Source organism: Simochromis diagramma, unplaced genomic scaffold (genome assembly GCF_900408965.1).
Source record: "Simochromis diagramma unplaced genomic scaffold, fSimDia1.1 OVJJ01000822.1, whole genome shotgun sequence".
Classification (NCBI taxonomy): domain Eukaryota; kingdom Metazoa; phylum Chordata; class Actinopteri; order Cichliformes; family Cichlidae; genus Simochromis; species Simochromis diagramma.
The window spans coordinates 9,345,873-9,358,789 of NW_024387520.1; the positions used below are offsets into that span (position 1 = coordinate 9,345,873).

Here is a 12,917-nt window from a genome sequence, read left to right on the forward strand (position 1 = left end):
ATGACAGTAAATACTAAATATTAAACATTATTGTGCAGCACATAAGATCAACAGAACACAGTGTGCTTTGAGGTAGGAGCCAAAAAGGGTGTAGTTTGTGTGTGTGATCACCCGTGTGTACACCTGTGAGCATGGACGTGCTTGTTTTTTTAAAAGGTTCCTTCATGTAATGATCTGCTAGAGGGTGTGGGGGGGCCACAGCCCCGTCCTCCAGGGCATGAAGCAGGTATGGAGGAGATCAAAACTCCAGACATCCAGAGGCCCCCAGAACACAAGAGACCAAGGAAGACCAACAGAGGGGCAGCCGCGCCACTGTCCCAGAAAGAGCTGAGGAGAGTCCCAGATGAGGGCTCACTCAGCAGCCGCGGAGCAGAAGCCAGGGGGAGTTGCAGTGATGCGCCCGTGAGCTCCGCCGGCAGCCAGCTGTGCCTGAGTGACCGAGCCCCAGGCCGAGAGGCCGGGGGCACCCCACCTCCGAAGCGGCCGCCAAGGAGTGAGCCGGTGTGTACCTGGACGCCCATCCCCAGACACAAAGAACCACCAACGCACCGATGTCTGAGGGAGTCCGCCACTGGCAGGGGAAGTGGTGGTGGGGGGAGATAGGCCTCCAAACCTTGAAGGGCCTGAGATGTCCCCAGAGAGGTGGCGTCTGATACCCAACCTGACATATAGACACAGAAATACAGGCACACACAGATACAAACATCCATTCCCACCCTCATGCTCTCATATGCACTTACTCCACACTCAACCAGCGTGGAGACAGACATAAAGAGACGCTGTACACACGATCACACTCCCCAAGCGCACTCTACGAACCGGGTCTAGGTACCCTTGCCCCTGGAGGGGGGAACTGCACCCAGACCCAGGTGGTGTTACCCTTTTCCCTGCGGTGGGGAGAGGCAGACCGCCCCGACTCCGCAGCAGCAGGGAGGCCCCACACTCCAGACCGCAGTCGGACGGCCAACTCCTCCTCCTAGCCCCCCCGCTCCAGCAGGTCGCAGAGAACGGGGGTGAGAGAAGACTCCAAACCTCCCTCCACCCGCTCATTGTAGTGTTGATGCATGTGTGTTCTAAGGTGCTTTTAAAACCCAGGAGGGCATGGAGCTACCTGCCAGAGAGCAGCAGGTAAGCGCATAGTCCCTCCTGCTAGCCCTCAATGTCTACATGTATTTAAAATTGAGAGGTGGGCAACGACGCCAGGGGTGAGGTGTACACCCTGATGGTAACTTGGATTCCGTGTATCGTGCCCACCCCCAAGATCCTATATGTATGTGTAATGAGAGTGTGAGTAATGTGAATGTCTAAGTTGTGGGATAAAATTGAGGCAGAGGCAGCCAGAAGGGGACAGAGGGGGGTAGCCTCCTCTGCACCCTGGTGACATACCCCTACTCCAAGGCCCTGCATGTGTGGGTGGTTGTGGTGGAGCGGGAAGAGGGAGGCAGCTGGAGATGGGGAGGGAAGGAAGGGAGGGGCAAGTGACCCCTCCCTGGGGCCAGCTCCCCCGCTGACCCCAGTAGGCACCCCCATACTCCGCGACCCGCCAGGGGAAGGGGGCCCAGGCCCATCCAGACCGGGGCCCAGTGCAGCAGCGCCTCCCGGCCCCACAGAGCCCGGGACAGTCCACCCAACCCCACCACAGAGAAAACTGCACCCATCCCACCATCCACTCATCTTCCAGACTACATAAGACAATAGACGCCCAGGCTGAGATCTTCCTCCACCTCTCCTGTATCTCCCCTTCCTGCAGAGAGAGTTCCTGAAGAGAGGAAAGCTCCTGCAAGATGTGACAATCTCCCCCACCAGTTGAAGAGCCCCCCAGGTGGCTCGATGCACCGGCGGCACCCTGCGCCAGGGCTGGGCCCCCATGCACCCACCCGCCCACAACCCCGGCAACACACCAACCAGGACCCAAGCCCCCGAGGCCCGGCCAGGGCCCCAGCCCAGAGACGGAGCGCCCCCAGAACCTCACGCCCATCCCGGACCCACCCAGGGGCAGCCAGGCTACCTGGTCAGTAACCCACGTCCGTCAGCACAGACCCTCCCCTAGCCCCGCTGCACGCAGCCACGAGGAAACAGTCACCTGAGAGCAAACAGAGCCCCTAACCGGACATGACCGCTACCCTGGGTTGAGCCCCCCAAGGAAGATGCCTCCGGGGAACCCCCCGACGCCCTAGGCCTGTCCCTACCCCCACACCAATCACAACAGTGAAGGCGGGACCAAACTATGACCCCCCCACCCCCACTAGGTGATGGAGCTGATCAAAGGAGCCCAGAGCAATTGATCTGATGTGGTGGCAGAGGCTGTATCAAGACTAATGTAATCTAATAGATAATTTCTATATTGGTTAGAATTAAGATTATTTTTATTTTTCCAGTTCATGAGGACTGTTTTCTTGGCTATGCATAGGGCAGTGAAGACCATATGGGCTATATTCTTTTCTGAACTGACATTATCTAAGCTGCCCAACAAACACACTAAGGGGGAAGTTGGAATGTTACATTTCAGACACTTTGATAAGTCTTCACATATCTCGCGCCAAAACTTCTGAACTGGTGGACAGAACCAAAGAGCGTGGATATAATTGTCCGGTGAATTGGTTTGGCAGTGTGAGCAGTTGTTGGTAGACGTAAAGCCCATCTTGAACATCCGATGGCCTGTATTAGTGCACTCTATGTAATATTTTGTATTGAATTAATTGAAGACTGGGATTTCTAATTAGATGAAAGTTTTTTAAGCAAATCTGAGACCAGAAGTTTAGGTCTAAGTTAACTGATAAATCCGCTTCCCATTTTGCAATAGGAAGTGATATTGATTCATCTGTTTTAGAAAGCATTCTGTATATTTTGGATAGTAATTTGGGGGTTTTAAGAGTAAGAAATTGAACCACACTTGGTGGTGTTTGTAGTTCAACTTGACCCGGTTTAAATTTCTTTTTTACTATGGATTTAATTTGTTGATATTCTAAAAATCTTTTCTTGTTGATCCCATATTGTGTAACTAGTCCGTCAAATGAAATAAATTCTGTTCCTTCTAGTATATGTTCTAAATATTTGATTCCTTTACCACTCCAATCTGAAAAGTTTATCATATTATTGTTTTGTAATATGTCAGGGTTGTTCCAGATAGGTGTACGTTTGCATGGGATTAATGAAGACGCCGTCAATTTTAGAAACTCCCACCATGCTGTCAGAGAAGAGCTGATGTTGATGCTTTTAAAGCATTCATGTCGTTGGATGTTTGAGCTGATAAATGGTAGGTCTGAGATCTCTAGATTATTGCAAAGTGCTTGTTCTACATCTAGCCAAGGTTCATCTAAGAGGGTATGTTTTAGCCATCCTGAGATAAACTGAAGCCTGTTGGCTAAGAAGTAGTGCTGAAAGTTAGGTAGTTCTAATCCTCCTCTATCCTTGGTCTTTTGTAGTGTTTTTAAGCTTATACGTGGAGGTTTATTTTTCCAAAGGAATTTGGACATACATGAATCTAGAGATCTGAACCAATCTTGTGGCGGTTTAGTTGGGATCATTGAGAATAAATAATTTATTTTTGGTAAGACCATCATTTTTATAGCGGCAACCCTTCCCATGAGTGATATGGGTAGACATTTCCACCTAGCCAGATCATCTTCTACCTTCTTTAAAAGTGGGATATGGTTTAATTTAGTTAGATCTGCAAGCTTGGGAGAAACATTAATACCTAAATATTTTATATTTCCCGATTGCAGTGGTGTAGAAGAGGAATTATGGAGGGAGCAATTAATCGGTAGGACTGTAGATTTTGACCAGTTAATTGAGTAATCTGATATTCTTGCAAAAGAGTTTATCAATTCAATCACCCCAGAGATATTGGTTTGTGAATTTTGGAGAAAGAGTAACACATCATCCGCATAAAGGCTGATTTTATGTTCCACGTTCTTGCATTTTATGCCCTTAATTACTGAATTCTGTCTAATTGCTGCTGCTAGTGGTTTAATAAAAATTGCAAACAGTGAAGGGGAGAGTGGGCATCCCTGCCTGGTGCCCCTCAAGAGACAGAAGCTGGAGGATGTCTGGTCATTTGTTCTGACACAAGCTGTTGGGGAATTATATAATATTTTTAACCAGTTTATGAAAGAGGATCCAAAACCAAATTTGTGTAAAGTTGCAAATAGAAATTTCCAGTTAACTCTGTCAAATGCTTTTTCTGCATCTAAAGAGAATATTGTAGTTTCTAGGTTTTTACTGTATGAGTAGTCTATCAAATTAAGTAATCTACGTGTATTTGTTGATGAGTGCCTACCTTTTATAAAACCAGTTTGGTCAGGATGAATTAAGAGGGGGGTTATTTTCTCCAGTCTCTTTGAGAGAGCTTTGCAGATTATTTTAAGGTCTACATTTATAAGGGATATTGGACGATAGCTTGAGGGATATACAGGGTCTTTGCCTGGTTTTAGCAGGAGATTAATGTTTGCAGAATTCATATTTGATGGAAGTCTGCCCTTTTCTTTGATTTCCAACAACGTTCTGTAGAAAACTGGTGCTAGAATCGACCAGAATTCTTTGTAGAATTCTGCAGGAAAGCCGTCTGGACCTGGAGCCTTATTATTGGGCATACTTATCAGGGCTTCCTGGAGTTCACCTGGTGTCAGTGGTGAATCCAGTGCCATTGCTTGAGTGTCTAATAATTTTGGAAGAGTTATGTTGTCCAAAGACTGATCAATTTCTTTTTTAGATGGGTTTATTTGTGGTGAATACAACGTTTTATAGAAATCCCTGAAAATGTTGTTTATTTTTTTCTGTTCATATATTGTGTTCCCAGATAAATCTTGAACAGCACATATAGTTGTTTTTTCTTTATTTATTTTTAGCTGGTTTGCTAGAAATTGACCGGATTTATTACCATGTTCATAATTTTGTAAGCGTAGTCTTTGTACTAAGAATTTTCTTTTTTTTATTAATTATCTCATTTAATTCTAGTTTTGTTTGGCGTATTTTGTTCAATGTTTCCTCATCTTGGTGGGACGCGTAGGCTTCTTCTAGTGATTCGATGTTTTTTTCTAATTCCTGAATATTTTTGTTTTCTTTTTTCTTTTTATGTGATGAGAAAGAAATTATTTTACCTCTCATCACAGCTTTCCCTGCTTCCCATAGAACAGAAGCTGATGTTTCGGGAGTGTCATTATAGTCCAAATATGAAGTCCACTCTTTTTTAAAATATTTAATAAAGTCTTCATCTTTAAGTAGTGATATATTAAATCTCCAGTTTTTTCTTGGCGTAGTATTATTCTATAGCATTAGTGTTAAAGATACAGGACCATGATCGCTGACAGCTATAGGGTGAATCTCAGTGTCTGAAATGTCGCTCAGCAGTGAGCTGCTGACCAAAAAATAATCCAGACGAGAGTAGGAGTGATGGACATGTGAGAAAAAAGTATATTCCTTACTGGTGGGGTGAAGGGAGCACCATGCATCACAAAGACCAAAGTCGCTGATATACTGTTTGATTATATTTGTGGACTGCCAATTACGCTGAGTTCCCGCTGTATTGAGCCTATCCATGTCTTCATTTAGTCCAAGGTTGAGGTCGCCTCCAAGAACAAGTGTGCCATCTAAGTGTTCAGAGAGTGCACTGAAAAAACCGTGAAAGAATGAGGGGATCATCAACATTTGGACCATATACACTTGCAATACATAGCTTTTTATCAAGTATAGATAGTTTAATGATTAAGAATCTGCCCTCTGGATCTATAACTGTATCGAGTACTGTGAAATTAATATTTTTATGTATTAAAATTGCTACTCCCCTTTGTCTAGAATTATAACAAGCTGAGAACAGATTAGGAAACTCAGGTGTTTTAAGTTCATTCGAACCTCTAAGAGGTCTGTGGGTCTCTTGTAAAAGGACAACATCTGCCTGTAGTTTTTTGAGTTGGTTAAATATTTTTAACCTCTTTTCTCTGGAGCCAGCTCCATTTATATTCCATGTAATGAACCTCAGTGTACCCATAGATGTTTGTGTATAACTAGGGATGTATGCTGTGTGCGTCGCTTAGACAGGTGGAGAGAATACGTCACTTGTTCATAAATAAAGAGAAGGAGAGAGAGAAAAAATGTGTGGCTAGATGCTCCCTGAGTCTGACTATGTGTATGCATATTTACTAATATGAGTAGGCTTGGCTTAAGTGTGTGTATCCTAAACGACTGTGTGCGCTGTCTGACTGAAGTAAATGTGCTGCCGTTGAGCACATGGTGCGTATGTGCCGAAATAAAGGATGTTTGTGGATGAGTGTCGAAGCAGGTGATCGAGGCAGTGAAAGGAATAAAGAAAGAAACCAAGGACAGGGGTGAGCAGCATAAAACCAAGAGGGGGAAAAGAGAGGGAAAAAAAAAAAAAAAAAAAAAAACCGAGAAGAAAAAAAACAAAAACAAAACGTAAACATTCCAATTAAATCACTGACGGAGAGTGACGGTGTTAATTCTGCTATGAAATCACACTTTAAGATGCGATTTGATACCGGTAAGTTAAACAGATGTTAATGCAAGTTAGTGTGAGTGGATAGGGAAAGGGTGTAGCTGATTCTTATCTGGTGTGAGGTTAATACAGCCAAGGAGTGATGTTGGGGTCGCGATGGAGCTGTCCGTCCACGTACAGCCGGTCCACAGCAATGACAGCGCGGGAGCCCTTCTGGATGAAGCCGCGTCGGATTGGGAAGAGGACCCTGCGTCGTTCCAAGATCTCTTTGGGGAACTAGTCGTTCACGCTGAAGTCCGTTCCTTTTAATTCCCTGCCGCGGCTTTTCACATGTTGCTTTTGTTTGAAGTGGCCGAATTTGGCCACAATAGGACGTGGTCTCCCGGCCGTAGCCCGAATGGGGCCGAGGCGATGTACCCGATCGAAGACGATGTTCTTCACAGTGTCCTCCGGCAGCTTCAGGTGGGTTTTGATGAAGCTTTTTACCGTGGTCTCCGCGTCCTCTCCAGCGGCTTCTGGAATACCAGAAAATACCAGATTATCACACATGCTACGAGCTTGTAGATCAATAACTGTTTCTTTTATTTTTTTAATTTCTCTATTGAGCTGGGTAACATTTTCTGTGAGACATTTCACCGACTCCCTTAGCGTGGCATTTTCAGCAGCAAGCGTTTCCACCTGCTGCTGGCTGAACTCCAGGGATTCTCGCAAGCATTTAAATTCTCGGTGAAGAATCTCCACCAAGGACAGCCTTGCGTCGAAACTGGACAATCGCTTGTCGATTGACTCCAGTATGTCGGCAATATCTTTGCCGGCTGGCGATGTTGAGCCGGGGGAATCTGCCGGGCGTTGTCTTTTCGACGACGGCGTCTCAGGTTTGGCCGGGGAAGCTGCACACTGGGCCTTCTTCATCACGAGATCCTGAAAGCACTGATCAATATAATCTTGGAGAGTCTCTAAACTCTCCCCGTTGTTCTCCAGGGTGTTGGAGATTATTTAGACAAATATTGTTAGTTATAAGACAATTGATAAGTGTATTTGGTAATACTGAAGCTTAAATGAATTTGTTCAAATCTAAACTACCATTTGCTTTAATTTTCCGCCAAAATCTCCGGCGTCTGACATCAGTTACAACATGAGTCGCTTACCTTGTCCGTCACTTCGGTCACTTACCTGCCTGTATTCTGCACGTCTTCAACTTTACTTCAACTATATCTACTCTGCCTGATATGGAAACACAGCTGAAAGATCAAGTGTGACAGTGCACACCTTGGACAATGTCTTTTATACTCACTCCCCTTTAGCAGGCTCAGGGTCATGAGAGCATGTACAGAAAGACTGAAAAACTGCTTCTTGCTGAGGCCTGTGAAAACTCTATCAGAGTCAGAAATCAGAAATGTTTTTATTGCCAAATGTTGAGCAGGTTTAGAACATTAGGAAATTGCTGCGGTACTTAGTGCAAAACATACTGTCAGACAACACTTAAATAAAGGCCCCAAAGTCAAACGAACACTGCTGCACACTGAGAGTTAAAAACTGCCAATTTTTTCATCTTTAATAAAATGATCATAATTGCTGCTTTACCAGGTGTAACAATTAAGTTGAACATCCAGGCATCCATGAAAACAGAATTTATCAAATTTAACTGTGTTAAAAGTTAGCAGGAAGTTAGCGCGCTAGTTTTGCTAGTTACCTAAACATGACATACCATGTTCTGACTGAAAGATTTCTGAAAAAATTAAAACGTACAGCTCTGCTAACACTTCCAACATAGATGAAGACAGAAAACTAAACAGCAGTCACGTTTGTTGGGTTACTGAAGTTTGGCTAGCTGGTATATATTGAGTTGCTACTTGATCACTAGTGACACCACTATGTGGAGGAGCAGCGGCTCTACTCTGAACCCCTCACGGATAGCTGAACTTCTCACCCTATCTCTAAGGGAGAGGCCAGCCACCCTTCGAAGGAAGCTCATTTCCGCCGCTTGTATCCGCGATCTCGTTCTTTCGGTCACTACCCACAGCTCGTGGCCATAGGTGAGGGTAGGGACATAGATCGACCGGTAAATTGAGAGCTTTGCTTTTACACTCAGCTCCCTCTTCACCGCATGCTGCAGCCGCAGCACCAATCCGTCTGTCGATCTCCGGCTCCCTTCTCCCATCACTCGTGAACAAGACCCCGACATACTTGAACTCCTCCACTTGGGGCAGGAACTCATCCCCGACCCGTAGTGGGCACTCCACCCTTTTCCGGCTGAGAACCATGGCCTCAGATTTGGAGGTGCTGATCCTCATTCCCGCTGCTTCACACTCGGCTGCGAACCGTTCCAGTGCGAGCTGGAGGCCATCACCCGATGAAGCCAACAGAACCACATCATCCGCAAAAAGCAGAGATGAGATTCTGAGGCCACCGAAGTGAAAGCCCTCCGCCACTTGGCTGCGCCTAGAAATCCTGTCCATAAAAATTATGAACAGAATCGGTGACAAAAGGCAGCCCTGGCGGAGCCCATCACCCACCGGGAATGAGTCCGACTTATTGCCGGCAATGCGAATCAAGCTCTTGCAATGGTTGTACAGGGATCGAATGGCCCGTAGCAATGGGCCAGACACCCCATACTCCCGCAGCACCTCCCACAGGACACCCCGAGGGACATGATCGAATGCCTTCTCCAAGTCCACAAAACACATGTAGACTGGTTGGGCAAACTCCCATGCACCCTCTTTATCCTCTCGAGGATTCGAGAGGATAAAGAGCTGGTCCAGTGTTCTGTGACCAGGACGAAAACCGGATTGTTCCTCCTGTATCTGAGGTTCTACTAGCGGACGAACTCTCCTTTCCAGCACCCTGGCATAGACTTTCCCAGGGAGGCTGAGGAGTGTGATCCCCCTGTAGTTGGAACACACCCTCCGGTCCCCCTTCTTAAAGCTGGGGACCACCACCCCGGTCTGCCAGTCCACAGGTACTTCCACTGATCTCCACGCAACATTGTAGAGGTGTGTCAACCAGGACAGCCCTACAACGTCCAGAGCCTTCAGGAACCCGGGGCGGACCTCATCCACACCAGGGGCTCTGCCACCAAGGAGTTGTTTAACTGCCTCAGTGACCTCGCCCCCCGGAAATTGGCGTTCCCTGCACACCCTCACTACGCGTTTAGGTGCACCGGGTCTGTCAGGTGTCCTCCCCCGCCACCTGATCCAACTCACCACCAGGTGGTGATCAGTTGACAGCTCAGCCCCTCTCTTTGCCTGAGTGTCCAGAACTTCTGGTCGCAGGTCTGGTGATACAATTACAAAATCGATCATCGACCTGCGGCCTAGAGCGTCCTGGTGCCACGTGCACTTATGGACACTCTTATGTTCGAACAAGGTGTTCGTTATGGCCAAACTGTGATTTGCACAGAAGTCCAATAACAAAACACCGCTCGGGTTCAGATCAGGGAGGCCGTTCCTCCCAGTCACGCCCCTCCAGGTCTTGCTGTCGTTACCCACGTGAGCATTGAAGTCTCCCAGTAGGACAACAGAGTCTCCAGGTGGAGGACCTTCCAGCACCCCACTCAGGGACTCTAAGAAGACTGGGTACTTTGAACTGCCACTTGGCGCATAAGTGCAGATGACAGTCAGGACTCGTTCCCCGACCCTAAGGTGCAGGGATAAACCCTCTCATCCACCGGGAAGAACCCCAACGTACCGGCAGCAAGCCGAGGGGATATTAGAATACCCACCCCAGCCCGCCGCCTCTCACCAGGGGCAACTCCAGACTGAGACAGAGTCCAGCCCCTCTCCAGGAGACTGGTTCCAGAGCCCAAGCCATGCGTAGAGGTGAGCCCAAAAATTTCTAGCCTAACTCAGGCTCCTTCCCCACCAGAGAGGTGACATTCCATGTCCCAATTGCCAGTCTTGGTAGCCGGGGATCAGTCCGGCCGCCGCCCGGCACACAATGCACCCGACCCCTACAGCGCCTCCTGCGGGTGGTGGGCCTGCGGGAGGATGGGCCCATGTCCCCTTTTCGGGCTGTGCCCCATGGACTAAGGCCCAGCCACCAGACGCTCGCCCTCGGGCACCCTCCCCGGGCAGGGTAAACTGTTCCCTCCATGTTTTTCTCATAAGGGTCTTCTGAATTGCTCTTTGTCTGGTCCCTCACCCAGGACCAATTTGCTATGGGAGACCCTACCAGGGGGCAAAAGCCCCCAGACAACATAGCCCCTGGGATCCCTGGGACACGCAAACCCCTCCACCACGATAAGGTAGCGATTCACTGAAGTAACTGGACACAGTTTAATTCATTGTATTTCAAGATCCCACAGTTCACACTGCATGTCAGGTTAAAAGAAGTCTGTAGATGTCTGTGATCACACTGTATTACGACATAAATCAGTACAAGGGTATGACACCTTTTCTAAAGCTTTGTGTGCCCCAGAAGCACAATACAAGCCATAATTGTGAACTGGAAGAAGGGAACATATGCACTTTTCATAAATTTCCAGTTAAATAACTAGACAACATGGGTTTTGGTCAGTGAGTTTAAAGAACATCCCACTGCTAAATTATACCAGCTTTTTTTGTGATGGTACCATACCAAAACAAGGCTATAAACTATACAGCTTAATGTTATTGTTGAATCCATGCTGTTATTGTGTGTAGGATCCTGGCCACTGTGGGGGCTGACTTTGATCTGAGAACATTGAGGGCGGTGAGAGTGCTGCGACCACTCAAACTTGTCTCCGGGATTCCAAGTAAGTCCACTTCACATTTTAATACATGTGCTGTCTGTGCTAATGGTCATGATGTGGTTAGCATGTTACAGCATTATAATAGGTTAACAAACAAACAACTACTATACTGCAAAAATATTATGTCAGCTGTTGAAATAAATAAACATCTGTTCTGAAGATAAATTGCAAAATTTCACAGCTTTTTAATTTTAGTGGTGTATACCTTAAGCCAGTGTACTATACAGTGTATAGGGGTACTGTGCTACAGTGTATATGAGCATTTCTATACAGTATATTGAAGTACATCCATACAGTTTATAGGAGTGCACTTTTAGTGCCAAGAGCCGCACTCAAGAAAAACATCTGGCGTAAAAATAGGAGGGGGTCCACTTTCCCTCTTGGGGGAATACTCCCATAGGTTTTAAATCTGGGACTCTCCACCATTTGACCCTAGAACTTATGAATCTTCTCGGATGAGAGGTGAAACGTCTTCCTTAGATTAACAAGTAAATATTTTTCCTTAGCACTACAGTTCCTCTGCATCTTTTGGACAGAGGCAAAATGACAAGGAGACTTGGTTGTAAAAGAAAAATTCAAAGGATATTGTAAATATCTAAGGAGCTTGGAAAGAAAAATGACTGGAGTTCTTTATGTTTCTCAAAGACTTTTCAATAGCAATCACGTGATCAACAGTGGGTCAACGACCCTCTTAAGGGACAACTTCCACTAGGGCTTGAATACCTGCGACTCTTCATCATTTGGTCTTAGAACTGAAGAAGCTTCTCGGGTGAGAGGTGAAACGTCTTCAAGAAACTTAAAGAAGTCCAGTCACTTTTCTTTCCATGCTCCTTAGATTATCATGACTGAATGACTGAGAACATACACAGAATTACTGCAAATATATTTTGATAGCATTATGGTATGTTACATTACATATGCAATCAATCATGGCTATGGCTAATCTTACTTCTCTTGCTTTGCCTCAGGTCTTCAGGTGGTTTTAAAGTCCATCATGAAAGCTATGGTACCACTGTTGCAGATTGGCCTGCTGCTCTTCTTTGCCATCCTCATGTTTGCCATCATCGGCCTTGACTTCTACATGGGGAAATTTCATCGCACCTGTTTCCGGATTAACACAAGTGAGCAAATATTATAGAACCTTAACCATTCCTATGTGTTTTTTAATGAAGATAAGGGGTTGAGTGACACATTTTGAATTCCCCCCATATAAACAAAAATATGATTGTAATAGAAATTATGCAGTGAAGCAAGCTCCAACAGGAGAACGAACAATTAATTGTAAAATATGTTCCCTGTGATGTGTGTGATATTCTTTTATATCATCAGTCAGACTTTCTCTTACATAAATTTAAAGAATAAAATCCAAATAATCACATTGTCCATCAGAATCTGTGAGCTGTCGGCTTTCAACCCCGACCGCATGTCTGTGTATGTGCTGCCGGGTGAGAAAGCCAACATCTCACTGATTCTGATGTGTTTGTCCGTGCTTTGTGTTTATGTCTTTTTGCGGAATCCGTTTACCTGCTCTCGTTTGCTGTTTTAGCTGTTTGGTGGTTGTTGAAATTGTTTTGTGAGGTTTAGCCTGAGATTCTGGGGCAATCGTGGCTCAAGAGTTGGGCGTTCGCCTTGTAATCGGAAGGTTGCCGGTTCGAGCCCCGGCTTGGACAGTCTCGGTCGTTGTGTCCTTGGGCAAGACACTTCACCCGTTGCCTACTGGTGGTGGTCAGAGGGCCC

At 46.2% G+C, this 12,917-nt stretch overlaps 1 protein-coding gene across 15 annotated transcripts in view; it reads left to right on the plus strand.

Moving 5' to 3' along the window:
• cacna1ba (calcium channel, voltage-dependent, N type, alpha 1B subunit, a) overlaps positions 1–12,917 on the plus strand; it is a 332,183-nt gene that overhangs the window by 55,935 nt on the left and 263,331 nt on the right. For 13 of the 15 annotated variants that reach the window (XM_040019432.1, XM_040019434.1, XM_040019438.1 and 10 more), the window contains 2 exons: positions 11,092–11,183; positions 12,149–12,301. The exons of 1 other annotated variant lie outside the window; for it this stretch is intronic. In XM_040019432.1, coding sequence (XP_039875366.1) covers positions 11,092–11,183; positions 12,149–12,301 — 245 coding nt within the window. Of the gene's footprint in view, positions 1–11,091; positions 11,184–12,148; positions 12,302–12,917 lie in introns of those variants that run through there. One more of the 15 variants, XM_040019444.1, reaches the window with a different exon arrangement.